Below are 25753 nucleotides of genomic sequence, written 5' to 3'. Positions count from 1 at the left end.
AGAAGGCTGCAGTATACCAGCTGAGGATCTGTCAATGTGAGCTCTAACATTCCATGTCAAAGTTTCATTACATTTTTCTCAGTAAAAGATAACACATTTGGTCAGTGATGCGTACATGGACATGGTCTGTTTGGTAACTTGGATAACCCTATTCTCCCTTCATAAATGACAACAGCCTATCAGACTGCCTACAGTGGTTCAATCATTTCCGGCACAAAAAGGGTGAATTGTTTCTGAAGATGCCCTATCCTTGAGGGAATTACATATGGATCTGTACACATTAAGGCATGCAGCTCAGAAATCTTTCTGTCTAATGGTGACTATAAAAATTGTTTTCCGGGACAAAATATTTAGGTCTGTTGAAATGACTGGCTCAAATGGATGTAGTCATTTTTTTTAAATTACAAACATTCAATTCCAAAACAGGAGTTAACGAATGTCCTAAAAGCCTCAAATGAAAAATCAGAGCTTCCCTTCAAGAACTGTTTAATATCAAAATGAGATTCTATTAATGCGTATTTAGGCAGTTAGCTGCCGTTTCTGTGGCCCACAAGAATAAAGCCACAACTGTGACAAAGAAGACCCAAGTATTATTTAGTGAATAAAGAGCTGATGATGGGGGGTGGCTCATAATCTTTGGGTGAAAGAAGGCAGCAAACACACAAACCATAACCGGTTCTCAGTAGAGGTAGGAAACCCAGCAAGCTGAATTTGGACCAAGATATACACACATATGAAGATGTGCTTTGCACAGCAGCCAACCTAACAAGAGAACAAGGCCTTGTGGCAGTATTGTTGGGCACCTGAAGTTATTGGGCTACCACAGGGACTACACCACAGGCCAAGTAAAAACAAAATCATCCAACCACTGTGTCTGCCTGGATGGTGGCATCATCTTCCGACAGCTCTTGCCTTGAAAATTCATGATGATAGAAATCAGGAGATACTAAGCAAAATCCATTGTGTAGACCAGAGATCTCCCCTAGCCAGGAGCTGTGGGGTTTAACATCCCAGTATAGGAAGCAATGAATGGCAAAACACCAAAGGAATGTTAAAATGTCAACAGGGAAGGTGGACAAAAAGGCGAAGAATAACATACAGGCAGTTATGGTAGACAAACTTTAATGGAAAAATAAGCTAACCCAGCAAATAGGGCAATCTAGGACATGCTGCCTTGTATGATTTTCTGAGAAGGAAAAAAAAAGACTGGTATCAGTATGAGGACCCCCAAGATGTATGGTTGAGAGAGTTGAGGTTTGGAAGTAGGATTTTGCTCTTTTTAACAACTTGTTCTGAAGAGGTATAGGTCTACATATCATTAATGTGATTTGTTTAACTTTTATTTAAACTAACGATACTGAGTGTCACTGGCTTTTTAGATGACCTAAGGAAAGCATAGTCCGTGTCTCTTTTAACTGAATTTCTCTTTAGGCTGGTAAAATCCTTCTTAGCACATCTGCATTTTCTTAAATACAAAATAAGTGAAAGCAGAGTTCTGATGCATGCTGAGAGCTGTAGTACTTAAAATAAATCCACATCCTCCCTCCTACAGCTCTTGCAAGGTGTGAAAGTTGTGCTACTCATTCATCAATGATTCAGAGAACTAGTAGTGGAAGCTGCCTTTATGTCTGATATTGGGCTTAATTTTGTTGTTAAATGCATACAATTTCAAGAAAATATAGCTAAAGATATAAATGTATGAACCTTCAGTAATCAAGCATATCTTTTCTTGGGTGACAATAACAGCTTGGTACTCATTTAAAATAGTACTTAGCAAAAGACATATCTTCCTGAATGAGCGAGCTGACCGTGAACCATCACTCCTTAGGTCAGCATCAAAGCCAAAGGCTGATGTAATCTGGTCAGTGTAAGCCAGGAGAACCTGAAGGAAAGGTGTGTGTGTGTGTGTGGGGGGGGGGGGTATGGAGGCCTTTTTTTCTTTGTCAAATTCAGTCATGAATAGGTGGCTTGATGACAGCTACTAAAGTTTGTCTAGTCTTAAGCAGCAAAACATAATACTTTTATTTATTTCAATCCACACAAGACAAAGGCATAAGTACTGGGCATTTCAATACTGGTCATCCACCATCAGTGGATTAAAATATGCTAAGAGCTATGCAACTGTCCCACCAATAACCAAACCAAAAGAGCGGGAAAATCACAGACGAGGAACACCAGAAACACAGTAAAGTCGAATGTGGAACATATCCACACTTGGATTCTACTTCAGATGCTTAGAAATGATATGTGGGGAGGGGATTTTTTTTTTTCCTCTGTCAAGAATGTACTGGCATTGGGCAACACGTTTACCACTCTAGTGGGAACTGAAGCAGTCTGTCCCAGTGCAGCTCCATTTCCTAGAATCCCATGCACAAGTGGTAAGCAATAATACCTGCCTTTGCCCAACTCCTGTTCAAATTATGAATTCCTTTAACTCATTATTGCTTAAGAGAAGTGGAATGCCACATCTCTAGCAGAATACACATATCTTGCATTCCAAAGCATTTTTTGAAAAATCAACTAAAAAACATAAGATAAACAAATGTAAATATTTTGTGAACAATAAAAGCTATTAAAACTGTCCAAATAGCAACGTTACCAGTAAGAAGTAACCTTTACAGTGATAATAGTGATTTCATGTTTTTTTCCATAAATACTACAATATACTATAATGCACACAAACCCCAAATTATATATATTTTTTACATTTTCACAAACAAATTTTCATATATTGAAAACTATACAACCTACACATATATTGTTAGAACATTTCTGTTAATCAGATATGACAACAAGAAATTCCTCTATAAGTGCATGTTTATTGAGATATTTACATAAATATGAAAACATATCTAACTGTATAATTATTAATGCATATAATACATAATCTCTCTCTCAAGATATGCAACTTACACTGCAAATATCACAGACTTTTTTTTCAACAATGTCTAAGGTTTCATCTAATGTCAAGCAACAGTTTGTAAGTCACTTGATTTTTTTTAAGTATTAAGTACATCAGAAAACTTTGCTTATTTTCATAATTACTATCAAACTAGTAGTATTTGTAGTACTAGGTGCTTCAAACCAGCATTTTCAGTGAATTGTCCTGTTTCCCACATTGGTGGTTCATACCATACACCTCAATAAAATGTAGGCCTCTCAGTTATGAAAACATGAACATAAATACAGTATGAATAATAAGAGGCAAAAAAGATTAATCTGTCCAGTGCATGATATCCTAGACTAACAATCCTAGTGTCATTTTGTTATTAACTCCTTGCCCTTTTTATACTGCCTATTGTTAGCTGGTAAGTCACTTAGTTAAAAAAATCAGATCCAAAAAAAGTTCTGGACGCCGTAAGGAGGTATGGGTGTGAATTTGGAAGTATACAAAAAAGCATTACACGCTTGAGTAAGTTAAAGGATCTAATGAACAGATGAGAATTTGGGGGCTGGGCATCTACCAGCTTGAAAGATGAAAGGTGAACTTAGATTCATAGGTGTGTACTAGGCTAATGGCTCTGGAGCCTTTACAAGCCTAACCCATAGAATTGCCCTGGCATCATGCAGACCGATGTTAGTTCACAGTGCCTCTATCGAGTAGAGTCACTGGTGTAATCCCCGGGGTGAACTTTCTATTACCCACCCACTCATCAAGATTTCTCTTGAAGACGGCCAGTGAGGTGCTATGCTTGACATGTATGGGAAGTCTATTCCATAGCATAAGCAACCTCTGGGTTATGAACCTGCCCCTCCAGCATGTTCTGTTGATTGCGGTAATGAGGTTGAAGTCTCTGGAGTGTGTGGTGTGACTGGGATTTATTTAGATGTAGCATTTCTAACAAAGCTGGGTCAGACATGCTTTGTAAGTCAAGCAGAGATTGCCTCTTAGTAGATGATATGAGACAGAGAAAAGCTGGAGTTTTTTCTGAGTCTGTCTGTGTAGGACATGTGCTTAAGGCCTACGATCCTCTTTGTGAGGTACTTTTGTGGCCTTTCCAGCTGTTGCAGGTGTCTAGTGAGGTACATGCCAAATGGGGCATTATACTCGGTGAATGGTCTAATGAGGGAAGAGTACAGAGAGACGATAACCTCCTTCTTTCTGGATGCAAAATTCTTGGTAATGAGATGTGCCAAATAGAAGGACTTTCTGACCACAGTGGCAATGTGGTGGTCGAAGGAGAGGTTAATGTCAACCTGTGTCCCCAGATCTCTTATAACATCTTCAGTGTTCAGTGGACTACCATCGATGACTTGTGGGAAGTGAGTTTTTCCCAAAGGGGATGACGACACATTTTTTGGCATTTAGCTTAAGGCCATGGCTTTGACACCAGTAATTTGTCTCAGTGAGGCCTTCCTGTAAAATGCCTGCATCACTTGGGGAGTTAATAACGGCTCCCAGCTTGCAATCGTCTGTGAATTTGATCAGCCAGAGTCCTCCCGTGTTGGCCTGGACTTCTGAGAAGCAGATGCCAAACAGGAGAGGACCCAGAACTGAACCTTACGGGACTCCACTCGTGACTGGCAATCTGTTACTTTCACACTGTGGGATCTGTCAGCCAATTTGCAACCCATCTAGTGATATAGGGGTTGATGCCTAATTTGGTGAGTTTATCTATAATTCCTGAGTGGGGAATGGTATCAAAGGCCTTGGCCAGATCGAGGTAGGCTGTATGAACCACCTAGCCCTCATCCACAGCTCTGGTGACTGACTCAAAGTCGTCCACTAGGTTGAGCAGGCATGATCTACCCTTCACAAAACCAAATTGCGTTGGGTCCAAAGTTTGGAGATTCCCTATATCCTTATTATTTAGGTCTATGATTATGTGCTCCATAGCCTTACATATCAGACTCGTCAGGCTGATGGGGCGATAGTTCCCAGGGTCTGTAGTCACTCCTCTTTTATGGACAGGGATGACTGTAGCAGTGTGCCATTCGCTGAGGCTGTGATTGAACAGGTCGCACAGGTGTGGTGCCAGTTCACTTTGCAGTTCATGTAGAACACAGCTCGTCAGGTCCCATGGAAGCTGTATTCTTGGCATTGGACAATGCAGCTTTAACCTGTGCAGCAGTAATACTGGGTGCCTGGCATTCTTCCGGTATTGTGATTGGTCCGTTAGGGGGGAGAGAAAGTTGGCAATGAATATGTCGGACAGTATGTTGGCAAAATCTGTTGGCTCAGTATAGCAGGTACCATTGTGCAGTAACTCAGAGCAAATCTGGATAATGCCGTGGAGATTCCTGACATAGCTACAGAAGGCCTTGTAGTTGTCTTTAGTATCTGCTGCAATTCTGCCTTCATAGCTAGCTTTAGAGGATTTTATGAGGCATATCAACTTTTTGTTGAGGCTAATAAGGGAGTTTTTCCAGTCTTGGGACTTCACCTTTTTCTGCAACAGTTTTTTCCATTCTGTTGTAGAGTTTGTTAATGGCAGGGGACCACCAGAGTGGCTTCCTTTTTTGGAGGAGAGCATCTTGGTTCTGTTGGGTATAACTAGTTCCATGCATTTATGTACGTGTTCGTACAGTGCATGTATGATTCTGCAGTCATGCAACTATTATCCATTGAAATGGGTGCAGTGAAGACAGCGACCTCTGTTTTTAGGAGCCCAAAGTTAGCTTTGGAGAAGTTTTTCATGGTGGTTACTTTTGCGGGGCATGTGGGTGGGATGTGGACTTCCATGGTGATTAGTTTGTGGTCGGCTCTAACCAGGGAGGAATTGACTACTGGTGTTCAGCAATGATCTCCCATGTTGGTAATAACCAGGTCAAGTATGTTGCACCTGCTGGAGGGGGTACAAGTGACCTGGTCCAGAGCACTGGAATTAATGAATTCTAGGAAACATTGGGCAAGTGTATTGGTGCATGAATAGTTTTCCCAGTTAATGGAGGAATAGTTAAAGTCACCTAGTATGATGGTGTTGGGTTGGACCCTAATATTTTCCAGGGTGTCTAAAAACATGGAGTGAGAGTCTTGGGACATGGCTGGGGACCTATAGCAGGCTACAACCTGAATCGCTGTCTTGCCCAATGTTAGCTGTACCTGAAGCATCTCTGATGAATTATGCTGTGCTACTAGTCTGGAGGTGTGCATATCCTTAATGAATATGGAGACACCACTGCCTTTGGAGCTTTGGTCCAAGTTCTGGGGCCAAAAGGTGTGAAATGAGTTATAACTTGGTAGCATAGGGGTGCTTTCTGCTGCATTAAACCAGGTCTCCGTTACAGCACAAATGTCAATGTTCTCCATTTTTAGGAGGGCTTTGAGTGAATGCATCTTGAGATTTAGACTTCTAGCGTTGAGCAGCATGACTCTCAGACTGCATTTATTTATAGCTGTTACGGTGTTAATTTGGTCTTTCTAACACCGCCTAAAAAAGGCACTAAAGGGGTGGCAGAGCCTTAGCCAGTTTCCAGAAACCCAGGGGTGACAGATGCAGGCCATCTCTAGCAAAGCATCGAGGTCTGTCAGTCATGTCATCCCAAGCAGACAGATACTGGATCCCCTTAGAATGACACCAGAAACTTAGCCAAGTGTTGAAGTCAATCATTTTCTGTTTGTACTGCGATTTAATTTCAGGTGACGGTAGAACTTAGCTACTGACAGAGCACCTACAAGGAGTATGCAAGCGTCCTCACACTAGAAAGGGCTAACTTAATTAAGATCAGGTGTTACAATATCTGCTTAATAATGTTTTCCTAGAAAAAAAAAACCCTACAGGCAGAAAAAACGTGGTTAATTAAATGTTGCCAGTGTGGACATCTGACTCAATTATGTTTGCAATTTATACAACACAGTTCGCTGATTGATCAAATAAATACTTTGTCCAAAGATTAACAATATCCAATATAAATATTCAACTCTCACATGAAGATTGGTTAAAACATTATCTTCTTGGACTATCTGACAACATTTTCTGCTTTTACCTGATTATTGGGGCTAAGATTGAGTAATCTCCAGGAGGAATACATCAGATCTGAAAAGTGGTACAAAAGCCGAAGTCTAGCTCGTATAGTTTCCATAATTTCCTCTTTCAGACTGCTGTACTGAGGTGGGACAGAATCAGGAAGGCCCAGCTGCAGAGGCACAGACACACCTGCCATGAAGGAAAAAAAAGTTGTATTTTAAGATCAAAACTGACTATGAAACATCAGTGATAATGATAATGCCCATGCAGGCAGGTACAATAGCTAATTATAAGGATGTGCAACTAACAGGGTAAGAACAAGATTAGTACTTACAGAACTTCAACAGTAACAACCATATTTTAGCACTATATGAATCAAGAGTGTATCTGCTTAGACGTAATATTCTGAGAGAATTCAGACAGCATTGCACATAAAACTTTATACCACACACAAAAGTTCTGAAATGAAATACTAGGTATACTTGTAAAAGGGCCGACTTCGCAGGAAGGAAATGTCTTGGAATCATCACTGGTCAAGACAGGGCTGTGATGTTTCTAAAACATAGGACCATCTGTGTAGGATTGCAGCATTTCTGGCTGCAGAAAGTCAAGACAGAAAAGGAGGGCCAGTACATTAATAAAAATGACAAGAATGAACTTACATATTTACTGGACAAGATACCAAGGAACTCAGAAAGGGGAAATGAAAGGTGGAACGGAGATTTCCAAAGGAGTAAAAACAATTTGGTACTAAAACAACTACAGGTGATGCAATAACATAGTAGCCTCAGTCTCATAAAATGTCAAACTATAAGTTCTGAGGACAGAGAAAAGGGTTGCAACATACAGCTGAAGTCTTACCGTGTGTACCAGTCCAGTAAGGCTACAAGAAGACACTAGAAATGGAATAATTTAAAATGTGTATACCCAGCTGATACTACAAGCATGGAAGGGTCTGCTGACATGTCACATGTAGGAGATATTCATGGTGAACTAGGAACTGATCAGATACGACCCTATGACTCGCATATGTAATCCTATGTACTCCTGAGTGGGGATCTAAGCATGGCATGAGTAGATTACAAAACAGCATTCAACAGCATCCCACATTCATGGATAACGGAATGCTTACAGATGTGTAAGATGCAATCTACACTGATCAATTACATTGCAGTGACTATGAAACAGTTACAAACCACTTCGTTGTTAAGCTATGACAAAGGTCAAATTATCATCCCAGGGATAAAAATCCAAAGGGGAATATTCCAGGGTGATTCTTTGTTGCGACTGATGTTCTGTCTTAACACACTAAGTTGTTTACTTGATAGAGTAGGCTACGTTTATAGCTTAACTCTCAGAAATCAACCTCATTTAAAGTTATGTCATCTACTTTTTGTAGATGATTTAAAATAAACAAAAACTTAACAAAACCACCACGGTTTCCAGTGTGATAAAAATCCAATTTATTGCCTAAGACAAGTGCATTCACGTAGCCACTCTACGCTTCTTCAGATCCATAAAACAATGCCCCAATACAAAACATTTTATAGCAGCAAAATCACAGTCCAAGTATCAATTAAATAATAGAACAACTGACATTAATTACCCTCCATATAAAAGGCTAAAACCATTTACTTAAAGCGCCGTGCATCCAGCTCTGGTTTAATACAAATGCTACTGTTCAAACCAGGATAGATGTGTGCTTGTAGCTTAAAAATCCATTTCAGTTCCATGCGTTCAATAAAAGTATTATTATCACCACCCCTCTTATTCACTGCAACAGCTTGTAAAACCCTAAAACTAAAATGTATGAAGTGAACATTCTACTATGTGCTTAACTAGAGCATTGCATAAATTCCTATGATTAATATCATATAAATGGTGGTACACTCTATCCCCAAGACATTTTGTGGTTTTGCCAACATAAAAACAGCTGCACCCATCACACGTGGCTAGGTAAATAAGGTTAGTGGTATTGCAGGAGGCATGAAATCTCGGTTCAAATTCATAACATAGAGTTGAATGCTTAAACTTTTGAACTTGTGTCATGCTACTACACATCTTACACTTCTTGCAGGGGAAAGTACCAAGTTCTCCCCTCTTGAGTTAAAGTGCAAGTTCTATTACCACACAATATCTGTTTTATATTCTGATTGTTCTTATATATAAACTTAGGCTGATCTCCAACCAATTTCATAGTATCCCTATCCGCCATAAGAAAATGCCAATTTCTATTAATAATTTCATGTACTCTCTTATTATCTGTAGTATATCTAGTTACTAAACGAGTTCCATATTTTCCTTCACATCGTGTGGTACCTCCTAAGTTATCACCGTCAGGGGAACTCACCCTCTCATTGATAATCTCATCCCTTAACCTAGAAAAATCAGATCCTCTGTAGGCTCTATCTAGAAATAACTGTTCCAAAGTATTTACTTGCTATTGTAGAACAGATCGATCTCCACAAAGCTTCTTCACCCTGTTCAACTGACCCTTCATAATGTTAGAGAAAATGTGTTTAGGATGCATACTGCTATGATCCAACAAGCTATTACGCCAATATTCCTTACGGAACAAGCCTGTAGCTATTTTCCCCAGATTATCCTTATACAATTTCACATAAAAAAAATCCAGGGTTTCAAATGAATACATAGCTACAAACTTCAAAAGATCTGCTGTATTTCCCAAACATATAATACATTTACTAAGGAGGGGTATCCCTCCATCCCACAGCATAAAAATATCATCCACGAAACATCTATAAAATTTTATGTGGGTACAAAAATCACTAGTAAACAAACATTGTGTCTCCCAAAAGTGTACCACCAAATTTGCATAGGAATTAGCGCAAGGGGTGCCCATAGCGACACCCCATCGCTGCAAATAAATTTGTTCTTCATACATCAATACATTGTTCGAAAAAATCAGCTCAAACAAAGTACATATCAAAATAACCTCATTACTGTCAAACATACTATGCATACTTAAAAGTGTTCTTATGGCTTCCATGCCATACTCATTCGGTATGGAAGTAAATAAACTTTATATATCCATGGTCACCATCAGTATATCCACTGTATCCGCATTCTCTCCATATTTATTCAAATCATCAATAAACTGTATTGTATCCTTTAGGATGGTGGAAATCTCTCTCACTAAGGGCCCCAGTTTACCTTCCACATAAATGGAAAGATGTTCCATGCACCATCCCCCTCCATCCACAATGGGTCTCATTGGGGGGTTCTGCATCGACTTGTGGATCTTAGGCAACCCTTTGATGCATGGAATTAATGGATATTCCACATGTAAAAAGGAATATAAAGTATCATCAATTTGTCTAACATAAGTAGATCATAAAGCGTATCATTTACATTACTCACAATTTTACAATATTCAGTGTTATTTAACCTTGTATATGTATTTAAATCACTCAATAAACAGTGCATAGCTACATCATAATCCCCTCTGTTCATTAGGACTATCGCCCCTCCTTTGTCAGCTGGTCTGATAGATAATGCAGGATTGTTCCTCAGCGAATAAAGTGCTCGCCTCTGAGTTACATCTAAATTATAAAATTTACCCCTATGTTTGTGATATAAGGTGTCATATATATCGCTCTCACAGGCTCTAATGAAAACTTCAACATGAGCCAGTAGTAGGGGAGTGAAAGAACTCTTCCTTCTATACACTTTACCATTTACATTAGATTGATCTGAACCATCTTTAAAAACAACTTTACGCCCAAAAAGTCTTAAATCAGTCAATAATTCACTTATATTAGCAGTAGAAGAAGGAATAAATGTCAAACCTTTATTCAGAACAGAGAGCTCCACTTCGGTGAGCTCATGGTCTGACAAATTCACCACAATATTATTTAATATTTCTTTCTTCTGTTCGAAGCTTGGTTTTCTCCGGAATTCTTCTTCTTCCGTCTTCCCCGACTCACTGATCTCGATTGCTGTCGATCCTCCTGTTGTTTTACTGGGAGGGGTAAAAAACTATCCAAAGTACATGGAGTGAGCTGTTTCGGTCTCGCTCCCATAGACACAACCGTGAGGGCCTGCTGGTTAGGTGGAGGGGTATAGTCAAGTTCAACTGATGGTGAAGGTGTAGTAGATATTTCCCCTCCAGCCCTCTGTGTGCCCGTTACCAAAGCACTCACTTCTGTATTATTCAGGAATAGGCTAGGTGCTGGCTCAGAATTTAAGGTAGTTTGCTGTGGCTCAGATTGTGCAGTCATCTGTGTTGAACTGTTCCGCCATGCAAATACATTCCCTGAAGTAAAATCAGTAAAATCCCTCTGCAATTTCCATTGCTTCATTTGTTGCAACTTCTTTTCATACAGGGAAATATTCACATACATATTGGTCAATGCGTTATCAAACTGTTCCCCCTTAAATTTTTCGAGAATGTTACCATGTGAACATTGTATTTCCGCTAATAATTTTTGCTCAATGGGACGAAAATAGTCAATGATAAGTCTCATGCATTTGTAACTTAAATCAAGATTTAATTGCTGCCATTGTCTGAGTAGCAATGGATGTGTGTCACCATACGAGGGCATGCATAGCACTCTCATGCCCCTTGGGATCACACGAAAATGTAGGCAGGCTTTAAGATGCCGTCTCTGCCAAACATAACGTTTGAGCTTATACAAGTCATTTTCCATGTTCCTTAACATGGCAGAAAACTGTTGAAAATTCTCAATTTTATCCGGTACTTTACCTTCGTATTTCCTTCAAAGTTCATAACCAACAGAGGGTTATCACGCTGTAATAAAACATTTTCCCAAGTCAACTGCTCCCTGTCAACAGGCAGAACAGAATTCCTTTCCGGCAAGGTAGTATTAGCCATGTGGAGTTGTGGATGTAAAATAACCAAAAGAGCAAAAAATAACACCACGACCACCCAAAGGTCTTGTTGAAGAAGACAAACTGTAAATAAACAAAAACTTAACAAAACCACCACGGCTACCAGTGCGATAAAAATCCAGTTTATTGCATAAGACAAGCGCTTTCACGTAGACACTCTAAGCTTCTTCAGATCCTTAAAACAATGCCTCAGTACAAAACATTTTATAGCAGCAAAATCACAGTCCAAGTATCAATTAAATAATAGAACAACTGACATTAATTACCCTCCATATAAAAGGCTAAAACCATTTACTTAAAGCGCCGTGCATTCAGCTCTGGTTTAATACAAATGCTACTGTTCAAACGAGGATAGATGTGTGCTTGTAGCTTAAAAATCCATTTCAGTTCCATGTGTTCAATAAAATTATTATCACCACCTCTCCTATTCATTGCAACAGCTTGTAAAACCCTAAAACTAAATGTATGAAGTGAAAATTCTATTATGTGCTTAGCTAGAGCATTGCATAAATTCCTATGTTTAATATCATATAAATAGTGGTACACTCTATCCCTAAGAAGTTTCGTGGTTTTGCCAACATAAAAACAGCTGCACCTATCACATGTGGCTAGGTAAATAAGGTTAGTGGTATTGCAGGAGCACAATGATTTAAAACTGTATAATTCATCAAAGGAGGATCTGAAAGCATAACTACAAATGGTTAACACTTTCTCAGCTGATACAAGGATGACATTTGGTCTTGATGAACATTTATAAAGGGAAAGCTGCAACACCAAAAAAATATCAGCCTGGTACTTGAGCAGGAGGGAGTATATATAAATATAAATATATATATATATATATAAATATATATAAATATAAATGTATATATATATATATATATATATATATATATATATATATATATATATATCTGGTTCCACTTCATATCATCGAAATTTAATTTCATCGAATTTCAAATCATTGAGACCAAATCGTCGAAAACTCATTTCGTCGAAAACTCATATCATCGAATCTCAAATCATTGAAAACTATAAAGCAACTAGAAATAACATCCCAGACACTGTTTGCTACAAGACAGAGGGCTATGTACATGCTGGTTTACAAAGGCAATAGAAAATGTGGAGAAAACAGATAAATGTTAAGTTATGCAAACAGAGACGGAAAATTGTACATCTCGTTGTTGGGTGTGATAAACTCACAGCTGAAAGTTAGTACACCTAAGGGCATAATAATGTGTCAAGTTGGTTGCACTGGGGTTTGTGTAAACACTACAATACAGAAGTAGATGAGAACTATTGGAAGCAAAATATTACTGACAAGACGTTCATAACACATGAATTCACCCAGTCCCTACAGTTGAAAAAATAGATGAGAGAAAAACATATACTAATCGAAGAAAGAAAGTGAGCATTAATCACTGAAACTAGCACACCTAGTGATTACAGTGGTATTATGTACTCGAAGACCCAAAGTCATAAAATACCAGGATTTCCAAGCAAAAATGACAGCAATGTGGAAGAAAAGATACCCAGACAATTACAACAGTAGTAGGAGCAACAGAAAATTACAATCTACATGTACCTTATATGAAATGCAGGAGGAGGTAAATTCTGGGTACGCTGTAAGTGTTGAGAAGAGCCCTGTTGGCAGACAAAGAATGAAGCAATACTAATTGCATGAAATGTGATCCTACCCTAATTTACGAATGGGGTCCATTCCAGTTATGCTATTACAAACGCAATACATTTTGTGAAACTAAAAAAGGGATATACCATATTAATCAGTCAAGCAGGATCTGATACAGAGCTGGTAAGATAACGATGTCTTTGAAGACGCTGATAACATGATTACATTGGCTAAAAATGCATCCACACTAGATGGGTGTGCACGCCTCAAAAAAAAAATCCAAAAGCATTAACTCTTAACCACATCTTATGTCTAGAGTGTGTGAAGAATTCTGCAGAAAAGAAATTCTAAAATGTTTTCTCTAGGTGATTTTTGCCCCTGTACCTACTGACCGACAAAACTTCCTTCTCTCAGACATTAATTTCGCTGCTTCAGGAGTTCTACCCAGAATTGAGCCAAGAGCTCTTCAAAGAGGGCCATGAGGGTGCTTGGTACTCTCATCAGCATCCTAGCAATGAGTGCATTTGAATAATCTAACCTTTACTCACTGGTGTATGTGTAGATACAAAATGTGTGACCACAGTGGCCAAGAATGCCCCCCCAAGAGTGCACGCTTCCACGCATACATATAAAAGGCTACTACCCACTGATAGCTTTACGAGACCAACATCTGGTCCCAAGCCTCTCAACTGCAAAAGCACACTTCTTCCAAGAGATAATATAAGTGTGCATACAGTGCCACCTCTTCTGCCCAAAGAATGGACCTGCCCATCATTCACGTCAGTGCCATAAGGCACCTAAGGTGACAGTCAAACTAAGGTCACCTAGGACAGTCAGGGCTTTATCCATTTACACCACTGGTACTGGCTAGCTTTTACAAGATTCACCAACAAGTGCATCAGAATCTGAAACCTTTACCACATATTGCATGGCCTCAGAAAAAGGTGCTTAAATGGGATCAGAAATGCATCATTCCTATAATTAGACTGAGATCTTGAATGCTACAGTGGATGAAGGATCTCTTGTTCTGTGTCAGGAAGTCAACTCTGTGAGGTAGTTTATGGTAACAGTTGCATAACAAGAGAGAATCCATGTTGTCTGGGCCAAAACAGGTTTACAAGAATTATCTTTGGCATGTCCTGTTTTTTAAACATCTTTATTAAACCTGACATTAAAAAAGTGACACAAGTACATGTACAGCAAAAGAAAAAAGACCATTCTAACACTTCTTTCATTTTCATATTTTCACGCAGTATACAATTTAACAATTTTCATTCACTCCAACATAGCATAACTTGCTCAGTTCCTGCCTTCCATTAAACTTCACTCCTTCTGCTCCTAAACACTATTCTGCATGTACTGTTCCCATAAATTCCATGTATTTCTCATTTCCTTTTCTAAAACATCTTACTTCCATTTCTTTGAACTCCTTTATGAAAAACCGAGATAAAGCCTGGGAACACTGGCGCAAAACCAAAACCCGCTCAGCTAGACAGAAATTCCTAGAACTACGCAATAGAGTCAAAAAGCTAATAAAGAAGGACAAAATCCAGTACTACCAGTCTGCCCTCAACTCCTCCCAACACAACCCCAAGCAATTCTGGACCTCCATAAACTCCATCCTCCACCCAGGCAAAATCAATACCCCTACACCTAACATTTTTCACTCCTCAGAAAATATTGCTACCTCATTCAACACACACTTCACAGAAACCGTACTATCACTAGCTAGACAACACAACCCCCCTCCCCTACACCCCCCACACCTTCACCCAGTAATCTCCCCACACTCTTCTCATTTTCTCCCATTCCTACCTCCGACATAAGAAAACTCTTAACTAAACGTAAACCCACAAAATTAGCAGCAGACAACCTCCCAAGTGAATTCCTACAAATTGCAGCTGACGCCCTAGCCTTCCCAGTATCAATCTTGATTAACTGATCTCTGTCAGAATGCTACGTCCCTACACTATGGAAAATATCACACACAATTCCTCTTCACAAAGGCGGCCCCTCCACAGAACTAACCAACTACCGCCCCATAGCGATTCTATCTCCACTCTCCAAAATACTAGAGAGATGCATTCACTCTCAAATCTCAGACTACCTCCTTACTATCAACCTCCTTTCTAATACTCAACATGGATTCCGACCAAACCATAGCACCACCACTGCCTTACTCTTTTTTACTAACACTATCCTTCACCATAAAAACAATGGCCATCTCTCCTCTGCTACTTTCCTAGACCTATCTAAAACATTTGACATGGTCCCACACAAACAACTCATCTCTGTACTCAATAACCTATCCTTTTCTCAATTAGTCACCAACTGGTTTCAAAGTTACCTGTCTGACCACCAGCAATCTATTGTATGGCAAAATGACATATCTCCCCAACTACCTGTCTCTATTGGTGTTCCCCAAGGATCCATCCTTGGACCCCTACTCTTCTCTATTTTCACTAATAATCTAGCCTCTGCCACCACACACGGCACACTCATACAATATGCAGATGACTCAACCATCATCTGCTCAGCCCAGTCCCTACCCGAACTGCAAAAGGTCACACAGGATGCATTTTCCTCTGTTGAAACTTGGCTATCCGATGCCCAGTTAATACTCAACCCAAACAAAACTAAACTCCTTATCTTCGAACCCATCAAACATACTCAAAACAACTCTCACTTTAACATCACAGCAAAAGACAACTCCACTATCCACCCAACAGATCACACCAAATTTCTAGGAGTTGAAATAGACAACAATCTCAAATTTGACATTCACATATCCATGACCATAAACAAAGTCCTCCAAAAACTAGGAGCCTTATACAGAAATAAGCAACTCCTCACCAAAGCAGTTAGGATTTCAGTTGCAAATTTGCACCTTATCTCCACCCTACCTTATGCCTCTCCAATATATACCAACCTAAGGCAATGCGATCTAAATAAACTCGAGACCTGCTACAACAAAATCGCCAAATTCGCCACTGGGACATCCTACCACAGTCACCAGTGTCTCTCACTTACTGAACTAGGCTGACTAGAACTCCCTCACCTCCTTCAATGGTATCAACTCACACTCGCCCACAAACTGGTTAACCATCCTGTAAAGATCCCATCCCTCCAGTATCTACTCCAACCCTATCTCACCACCAGACCACTACGATCCAGCAACAAAAATCAATTACAGGTTACTAGAGCCAATAACACTGTTGGAGAAGCACTATTCTCCAGCGCTATAGTAAAATTATGGAACACCCTCCCCCCCATACTAACCTCTTTACCATCATCCACCCACTTCAAAGCTTTACTTAAAGCGCACCTAAAAACATGCTGGCTATGCCCTTGTAACTCTCCCCTCTAACTTCTCCCACTCCATCTACCCTCTACCTCTCTTCCACCCCACAAACTACTTTTGATTACAGCAAGCTGTGACACTTCCTTGCCTATCTACTTATTATATGGCATTAACTTCTTATTGTAACAATTGTTAATATCTGCTATGACTTCGTGGATAGAACAGATGCTAGTTATCTACTGAATGTACTATGTTCTTCATCTATAACTATGTTTGTAATATTTTAATTGCTAGGATTCTTCATCTGTAACTATGTCTGTAATATTTTAATTTGTGGAACTTTTCTCCCCGGGCTCCACTGAAAATGGACCTGCGTCCAGTTGGACATTCCCGGTCAACAAATGTAAATAAATAAATATCTGGTACTTCCATTACAGTTGGTTTAGACTTTGGTTTTTTTTTTTAGTAACTGTTTTTTCTCTGCCAACAGCATTATAGTAAGCCTTACTATCCCAGAGCAATTCTGATCCTGTATCACAGTTGAGAAGAATCACTTCCTTAGCTACAAATTTTTGCTACCCCAACATGTCTGACAAATATTCAACAGCGAAGTGTTACAATTTGCCAACTCGTATTCTAAATAAATAAATAAAACATGCCCCTGATCACTTCTCTCATTCCCATCACACCTTCCAGCATCTGCTGTCTACCTGAGCAAAATTCTCTGACGTTTGCCAGGGGTATAAAAACAAAAACGTCCAAGCAAGAATCCTAAACCTTTTGAACTATACTACATATTCCAGAAGCCATGCAGATATCCACCCATTGTTCCTTTAAATATTGCCTTCCAATTCTTTCTTGTCAACCTTTTCCAACCTCCACTGACTTGATCCTTACAGTTATCATGCAATATTTTATATGACCTACTAATTATCTCTCTTTTTTTAGTAGCCACATCTGCTCAAGACTCAATTAATAGCACTACCAGAGCTGTTTAACAGTCTGTATCCCTTTCTCTTTGCCTAGAACCTGTTCTCAAACCATGGTAGGCTGACCTGGCTGGTCGTTAAACTGTTGTCTAAACTTCCATTAAGCATCATCCCATTTTATTAGCTTTCTCTCTCAAGTTTAATTTGCTGCAAAAACCTTGGTTTCTTTGCTAATTTTCTTCAGTAAATTCTAGCCCCTCTCTTGCTTACTTTATATACCCCTACTTGGAGTAATCCCTGGTGGCAAAATCTCCTTTCTCCATTTCCATGTTGGCTTAGTTCATAAAATACTTTCTGCTATATTATGAACATCATCTGTATGGTTTTTGTTATTTTCCTTAAGATTCAGCAGTCATTGTCACTACAGCACTACATAGCTCACTCAATTCCTGCCTTCCCTTAAACCATTCCTCCTCCAAAACATTATTCTGCATATACTGTTCCCACAATTCCCATTTTTTTCTACATCATTTGCTTTTAACCTTTTCTAAAGATCTCACTTCCAGTTCTTTTATCCTTATTATTATATCCACTACTTTAAATAGGATTGGTTTAGACTTTGATTTCCATTACCTAGTAATTACTTTATTGGCAGGACCAGAATTAAACTTAGCAAGGCCTTACTATGCCTAGGCAATTCAGAGCCATATCCCAGTTCAAAAAACTTCCTTAGTTACAACAGTTTGCTCACCCAGTGTTTCTGACAAGAGTATTATGTAGGGGAAGTACTAAAGCCTGTCAACTCATTAAACTCCAAAACTATGTTCCCACTTATAGGTTCATAGGATAATACTAGGCTGTTGGCCTGGAGGCCCTTATAAGCCTAGCCAAGAATTTCACCCATGTTCCCTCAAAGTCAGCACCTGTTTCCCATGTCCAGCAGGGACACAGGTGGGATCCCAGGGGTGTATTTTCTGTTTCCCATCCAGTTGTCCAGGTTCCTCTTAAAGATGGCTAGAGAGGTACTCTGCTTGACATATAGAGGGAGTCTATTCCACAGACAGGGGAGTCTTTGGGACACAAATCTGTCCCGTCAACAAGTTCTATTAATGTCACAGACCAGGTTAAGGCCTTGCATGCGGGTTGCGTGAGTGAAGTTTGTCTTAGGGATATGCAGCAACTCCATCAACTTACCTCTTTCTTCCCCCAATCACACCTCCATTTACAATTTGCCCGAACAAAAATTCTTTGGAGTCTCTCTGCTTGTAGTATAAAAATACCTACACAGGCACTTTCAAGCAAAAATCCAAAATCTTCTAGACTTTGTTGCATATTTGGAGTCATACATATATCCTTCCATTGTTTCTTTGTGAATTGGTTATATGATCTCTCCAATCTTTTCTAAACTCCTCTGATTGAGTCATATAGTTATCATGCAATATTTTATATGCCCTACTAATTATACCTTATTTAACACCACATTCTTTTCTACATTAAATTAAAAACTATACCAATGTTAGTATTTCACTCAGGATTCACCTATCCCTTTCTCTTTGCATGTACTCTCATACCAATCCTTGATAGGGAAGGCAATCATTAGCCTGCAGTCCAAATGCATTATTGGCCTCTTCCTATTCTATTACCTTTCCCTCTGTTATTATTTGCTCCCACAGCTTAGTTCCTTTGCCAGTTTTCCCCAGTACATTCCTGCCCTCAGTTGTTTATTATCTGTACCCCTAATTGCAGTCATCCCTATCAGCAGAATCTCCTTTCTCCATTCCTCTGTTGGCTTAGTTCTTAGAATACTTTTTGCTACTTTATGAAGGTAATATTCTGTATGACTATTGTTATCCTCCTTGACAATTTGCTTCCAAAATCCCATTCTGCTTATTTCTTGAGGCCCCCCACTGTATCATAATCTTTTCTTGTTATTCTGCTTGTGCTATGTATAGGCAGCCTTAACTGTGTAGTTCTAAAATATCCCTTCAAATCAGGTAATCCCAATCCACCTTGTTCTATTGGAAGGCTCAACTTATCCCACTTGACACTTGCTATCTTCCCCTCCCAGATAAAATACTTCAACTCTTTATTAACTGCTATCCACAACTTCTCTTCTAGTTGATAAAAATATGCCTGACCTGTGTATAAAACTTAAGGGACTAAAAACAGTTTCACTGCTTGTATCTTGCTATCCATAAAGAAGAACTTCCAGTTCCTCATTTTTTTATCCTTTAGTCTCTTTTCCACATATCCTTAGCTCCCATATTCCTAAGTACTTAATTTCATCATGCCCCCATAAACATGAGTATCGCTGAACCAATTAATTGTGCGTGAACAGTTTACAGCTACAGCCTTTGTTTTATTTTCATTAATTTTATATCCTGAAAAGATAAGAAACTGCCTCAAAATGTTCCACAGCACGGAGATGTCCATTTCTGTTTTTATCAGGCACAAAATAATATCATCTGCAATAAAGTCAACTTTTCTTGAGTACAACACCAATTACATCTTTGCATTTCTGAGTCCCTTATTTTGTTTGCTGATGGTTCTAAACGGGTCTACTTCGACCCATCGAAATTACAGTTTACCAAAACTGAAATAAGCAACCCCATGTCAGCAAAAGTGTGTTTAAATCAAAACACAGTTTCGCGAAAATCAGTACACCAAACAAAAACAAAACACACACAGACACACACACACACACAAAAAGAAATAAAATAAACACCTTTATGCAAGGGGGCAAGTCTCACTGTAGTCCCACACCCCCGCTACTTATATATACTTACTCCGAGATTGCACTACAGTGGGGAAAATGGAATATTCCCTTATGCTCACTGTACCGCGATCTATAACAACTACTTGGTGTACTGATTTTCGTGAAAGTGCACGCTAGTTTAAATGCACTTTCTCTGAAGTGGGGTTGCTTATTTCAGTTTTGATCAACTATAATTTTGATGGGTTGAAGTAAACTTGTTCTAAACATAACAAAAATAATAAAGAACTTATCAGACAGGACCCCCCACCCCCACTTTCATGTCATGTCTGATCTCTCACATAACCTCCTAATTAACATTATTTTAGCAGGAAATGCAAACATTTCCATTGCCCTTCTCAAAAAATCCCAGCTTACCATTGTTCTGTTAATGTTATCAAATGTTTGCCTCCCCTCCACAAAACCACAATGATCCATATATATCAAACTTGGCAACAACTTTGTCATTCTTTTAGCAATTATAGACAAACACTTTATAAGCAATGTTTAGAATCTAAATGGGCCTATATGAAGCTGTATCTGATAGGTCTTTACCATCTTTAGGTATTACAGTCCATAGCTTTCTTCCAGGATGTTGATGATTTCCCTCCTTTAAAAATACTGTTAAAAACTTCCAGATCTTTATCACCTTCATCTTTCCTAGCTTCAAACTTCTACAGGACTACCATCTATTCCTGGACAATTTCATCTAGAGTGGTTATACATCACCATTTTTATCTCACTTCCCCCTATCCTGTTTATTATCTTCCTCTAACCTTGCCATATTTAATTCTCCCATAAATATTTTCATTTGTGCTTTTTTTGATTTCCACATTTCTCTGATTTATACAGATTTTCATAAAATGCATTAAATATTTCTAATGCCTCTACAGGATCTGCGTTTATTTTCCTTGTTATAGGCTTCTTAAACTTGGCAACAATCCTTTCAACTTTCTGTTGCCTGAGTCTTGGTGCTAATCATTTTTGTGCTCTGGAGTCATGATCATAAAACAGTTGCTTAACAGCAACCTTTCTAAATGCATGCATATTATACTGGTAGTCCCTATTTTATCTTTAGCACTCTGCAGCTGCCTGTCTTCTTGTTCTTATTCTGCAATACTTTAATCTCTGTCAGCCCTCTAAATAATTCTTATTACTTCTTAACCACATCTTTTATTTCTACCCTATTTTTAAACACCACTTTAATTTTCTCTCTTTTGAGCTGCGGTGGTGGTGCTGCGGTAGCGTTGTCGCCTTACAGTTAGACGTTGCCCATTCGATTCTCAGTTAGAGCGTCTTCTGTGTAGCGACATGCGTGAATGGGCGTTCCTTAGTTGAAGGTTGTGCGTTAGGCCCGGCAAGCCAGTACGTAAAAATCTACTGCCAATCATTAGCGGACCGGAGTTCCACTGTGGTGACCCCTAACCGGGAAAAGCCAAAAGACACAAACAAACAAACTTTAATTTTATCTCTTTCCCTAAGTATATCCCCTGAAAAAATGTCTATCTTCCTTAATTACTCCCAAATAACTTCCACTACCCATTCCTTAAATTCCTCTCTTTTAAACAGATCGGTGGAGAAGTGCCAATGTCTCATTTTTACTTCATCGTGATGTGAAATAGTTACTGGATGTAGATCAACACTTTCAATTAAAAGCACATGTTCCTGTGAAATATAACTTCTGTCTAGCCTAGCCCAGTTGTTGTACCTTGGGGAATATATTCTCTGAGTTCCTACTAAAATTAATTCAAATTTTCAAACACCAAATATTTTATAAGTGTCTTGAAAAATCTATCCTCTTTTGTTATAGTTACCTTTCTACCATTCCAGGCCGCCAGACACATATTCAGTATTGCAAACCAAATTCCAGTCCCCATCTATAAGTAGTATTTCCTGCTGAAAGCTGATCATTTCTCCCAGAATTTTCTTAAACTCCATTGTAGCAGTTTTAGGTGGAATATAAATACATGCCAGTAGAATTTTTCTCCCTTGCCAACAGCCCCTTACTACCAGAAATATACCATTATCTTTTCTTTCCCCTCTTCTATCACCATTGGAGTTCTCCTTTTCCTTTATCCCGGATACTCTTCTGAATAACAATCCAGAAATCTTTTGTCAAATTCACATACTCATTTTTTTCCAAATGTGCCTCCTGTATCATAACTATGTGCACTCTGCATTTCTTAATATAGTTCAGTACTCTTTCTTTTTTGCGTATACCTGGAAGACCATTACTTTCCAAGATAATATGGGAAGTGTTGCCATTATAAGAAGCTACTGCTTCCGCCTGTTATGTATAACCGTTTTTCTTTAAATGCCTATTTTCAGCTTCTGTGTTACATGCATGCACTAATGTTTGGTAGGTTGATCTTTTACACAGCTGTTTCTTGTCATGTCCATCTGAAACTGTCACATCTTACAAGACTTTTTGTTTAAATTAAAACCCTCAAGCAAAAGAACAAACACAACCTAGTAACTTAATAGAAACGCACAAAACTATGTACATCTTCATGTACATGAAGATGTTCATGAGACATACCTCCATGGACTATATGAAGGGAGACATGATTTAACTCACTGAATATGTGTTCCCAGGCAGGAATGTCCCTAGCCTTAAGCAGCATTCTACCGTCACCCACAATGATAAAGTCAATCATTTTCTGTTTGCATTTAGGTAACAATTGGCTTAGTTTCTGGTGTCATTCCAGGGGGATGCAGTAACTAACAGCCTGGGGAGATATGATTGACAGACCATGATGCTTTGCCAGAAATGGCATGCATCTGTCTCACGGGTTTCAGGCTTCTGGCAAAGGCACTTGCCTCCCCCATAGTGCCTTTTTTTAGAAAAAGTGATGAGGTTAAAACTACCAACATAAAAATTTCAACAAAACGCAAATTAAAGGCCATGCTACTAAATGCTAGGAGTCTAAACATGAAACTGCAGTCATTGCAGGCATTCTTAACCCTGGAAAATGCTGTCATCTGTGCAGTCACAGAAACCTGGTTCAAAGCTGCGGAGAGCACCCCAGCCATGCCTGGTTACTCATCCTATCATACATTCAAACCCCAAACTGTGGGTAGTAAAACCAAAGGAGGTGGAGTTTCAATATATATTAAAGACACACACACCTCTAGGCTGTTCAAACAGTATGACGCACAGGAGACAGTCAGGTGCAGTTAACCATTGACAAGACCCCTATACAAATCATAGCTAGCTACCGGCCCCCAAATCTGACCCAAGATGCCCAATCTGCCTATCTAGACCTCTTTGAATCTATCAAGATTCAACCCTTTACCCTGATCCTGGGTAACTTTAACTACCTAATCATAGACTGGAAGAACTACTTATGCCAGAACACAAACGCCCAAAGAATCCTTGATTTTGTCAATGCAAATGCTTTGGAAGAGCTAGTCGATACTCCCACAAGAGGTGATAATATCTTGGACATGGTATAAACCAACATGAGTAAGCACTGCAGCATCCCTGCAGTATCATCCTTCCTTGTAAAATCCGACCATAGAGAAATCACATTCAAAGTCATCATCCCCCCCCCCCCCCCCCAGCTAGGGTCAAACACAAAATTTCTCCAAAGCTGATTACAGCCTCCTGAGGGACGGTATACACAGCTTCACTGTCCCCTCCCCTTCTCTAGGAGCTGGCACCATTATCCAAAACTATACCAAATTACTACATGAACATTTACATAGATGCATGGAATCAGGAATACCTGACATGACTAAATCATCCTCCGCAAGGAAGAGTAAACCTGTCTGGTGGACATGTGCAATAAATAAACTCTATAACAAAAGAAATAAAATGCTGTCCAGGACCAAGGTGAAGCAGGGGCTCAATTGGAAGCAATCTCTCCTTAGCCTAAACAAGCAAATAACAGCAGTAGTGAAATCCTCCAAAGCAAACGAGTCCAAATTGGCCACATCTACTGCAGACAATTATAAGGCCTTCTTCACATATGACTGCAATCTCAAAGATAGCAGCCAGATCTGCTCAGAACTGGTGGTCAAGGACACTGCATATACAAATGCCGTACATATAGAAAACTTGCTGGCTGACAGATTCAGTGAAAATTTCACCCCTCTGTCCCCCACATCAGTAAATCATGACATTCCCAGCACCTGCCCCTTTCCCCTTATATCTAGGGTTCAGGTCATCATTGCTCTCTCAAAGCAAAACATACAGCCTCCATGGGACCCGATAACATCCCAGCCTGCATCCTATATGAACTCGGGCAAGAACTTGCAGCACCATCAGGCACTCTATTCGACTTTGTCCCAGCTGAGTGGAGGACAGCCACTTCCTTTACACAAAATTGGAGTGTCCACTGACCTGGGAAATTACAGACTCATCAGCCTAACTAGCCTGATCTGCAAGGCCATGGAACAGATTATCATGGACCTCTTTAACAAGGACATTGGCAACCTCCAAACACTCTATCCCAAACAGTCTGGCTTCGGCAAGGGGAGGTCATGTCTATTAAATTTGGTCGACTTTTTTGAGACAGTCACCAAAGCCATGGATGAGGGGAAAGCAGTGCACCCCGCCTACTTTGAACTGGCCAAAGCCTTCGACACTATTCCCAACTCGAGCATAATAGATAAACTCTCTCAACAAGGAATCAATCCGTATGTTACCAATGGGTAGCTAACTGGCTCACTGATAGAACCCACCTAGTCAAAACAGGGGAAGCCACCTCAAGCAGTAGACCCGTATTGAGTGGAGTACCCCAGGGTTTGGTCTTGGGGCCTCTGTTATTTGGGATATACTTTTCTGAGGTGCAGGCCAAAATCAGTGGGCTATGGCTAACCAAGTTTGCAGATGACTGCAAGCTGGGCGCTGTCCTCAATTCCCTAGTGACATGGACATCCTCCAAGAGGGTTTCACCCAAACAAATGACTGGTGCCAGAAACATGGCCACAAGCTGAATACAAAAAAATGCACATCATCCCCTTTGGGGAGAGTGACGTCCCCACAAATTATCACACTAATAACAACATCCTAAGGACAAAGTCAGTTGTGAGAGATTTGGGCACCCATACTGACAGCAACCTGAGTTTTGACCACCATGTTGCTTCCATTGTACGGAAAGCTTTCTACATGGCCCTCCTCATAAGTAAGGGTATCTCATCCAGGGACATAGAGGTCATAACATCCCTGTATTCTTCCCTTATAAGGCCCATTATTGAATACAACACCCCATTTGGCATGTACCTCGCAAAGCACATGCAGCAGCTGTAGAGACCACAGAGGTTCCTCACCAAGAGAATCCAGGGCCTCAAAAATCTACCATACACAGATAGGCTAAAAGCCCTATTCCTCTACTCAGTTTCATACAGACTCCTCAG

General features: G+C 39.6%; 1 protein-coding gene across 5 annotated transcripts in view; it reads right to left on the bottom strand.

Annotated features, from left to right (window-relative positions):
* The window catches only part of HERC1 (HECT and RLD domain containing E3 ubiquitin protein ligase family member 1), a 3987333-nt gene that overhangs the window by 333164 nt on the left and 3628416 nt on the right, over positions 1–25753 (bottom strand). For all 5 annotated transcript variants that reach the window (XM_044077739.1, XM_044077741.1, XM_044077740.1 and 2 more), the window contains exon 71: positions 6928–7097. In XM_044077739.1, the coding sequence (XP_043933674.1) occupies positions 6928–7097 (170 nt within the window). The remainder of the gene's footprint in view (positions 1–6927; positions 7098–25753) is intronic.

This window comes from Protopterus annectens, chromosome 7.part0, assembly GCF_019279795.1.
Source record: "Protopterus annectens isolate FY-2018-M chromosome 7.part0, PAN1.0, whole genome shotgun sequence".
NCBI lineage: Eukaryota > Metazoa > Chordata > Ceratodontiformes > Protopteridae > Protopterus > Protopterus annectens.
This window is presented reverse-complemented; position numbering and strand designations above follow the sequence as displayed.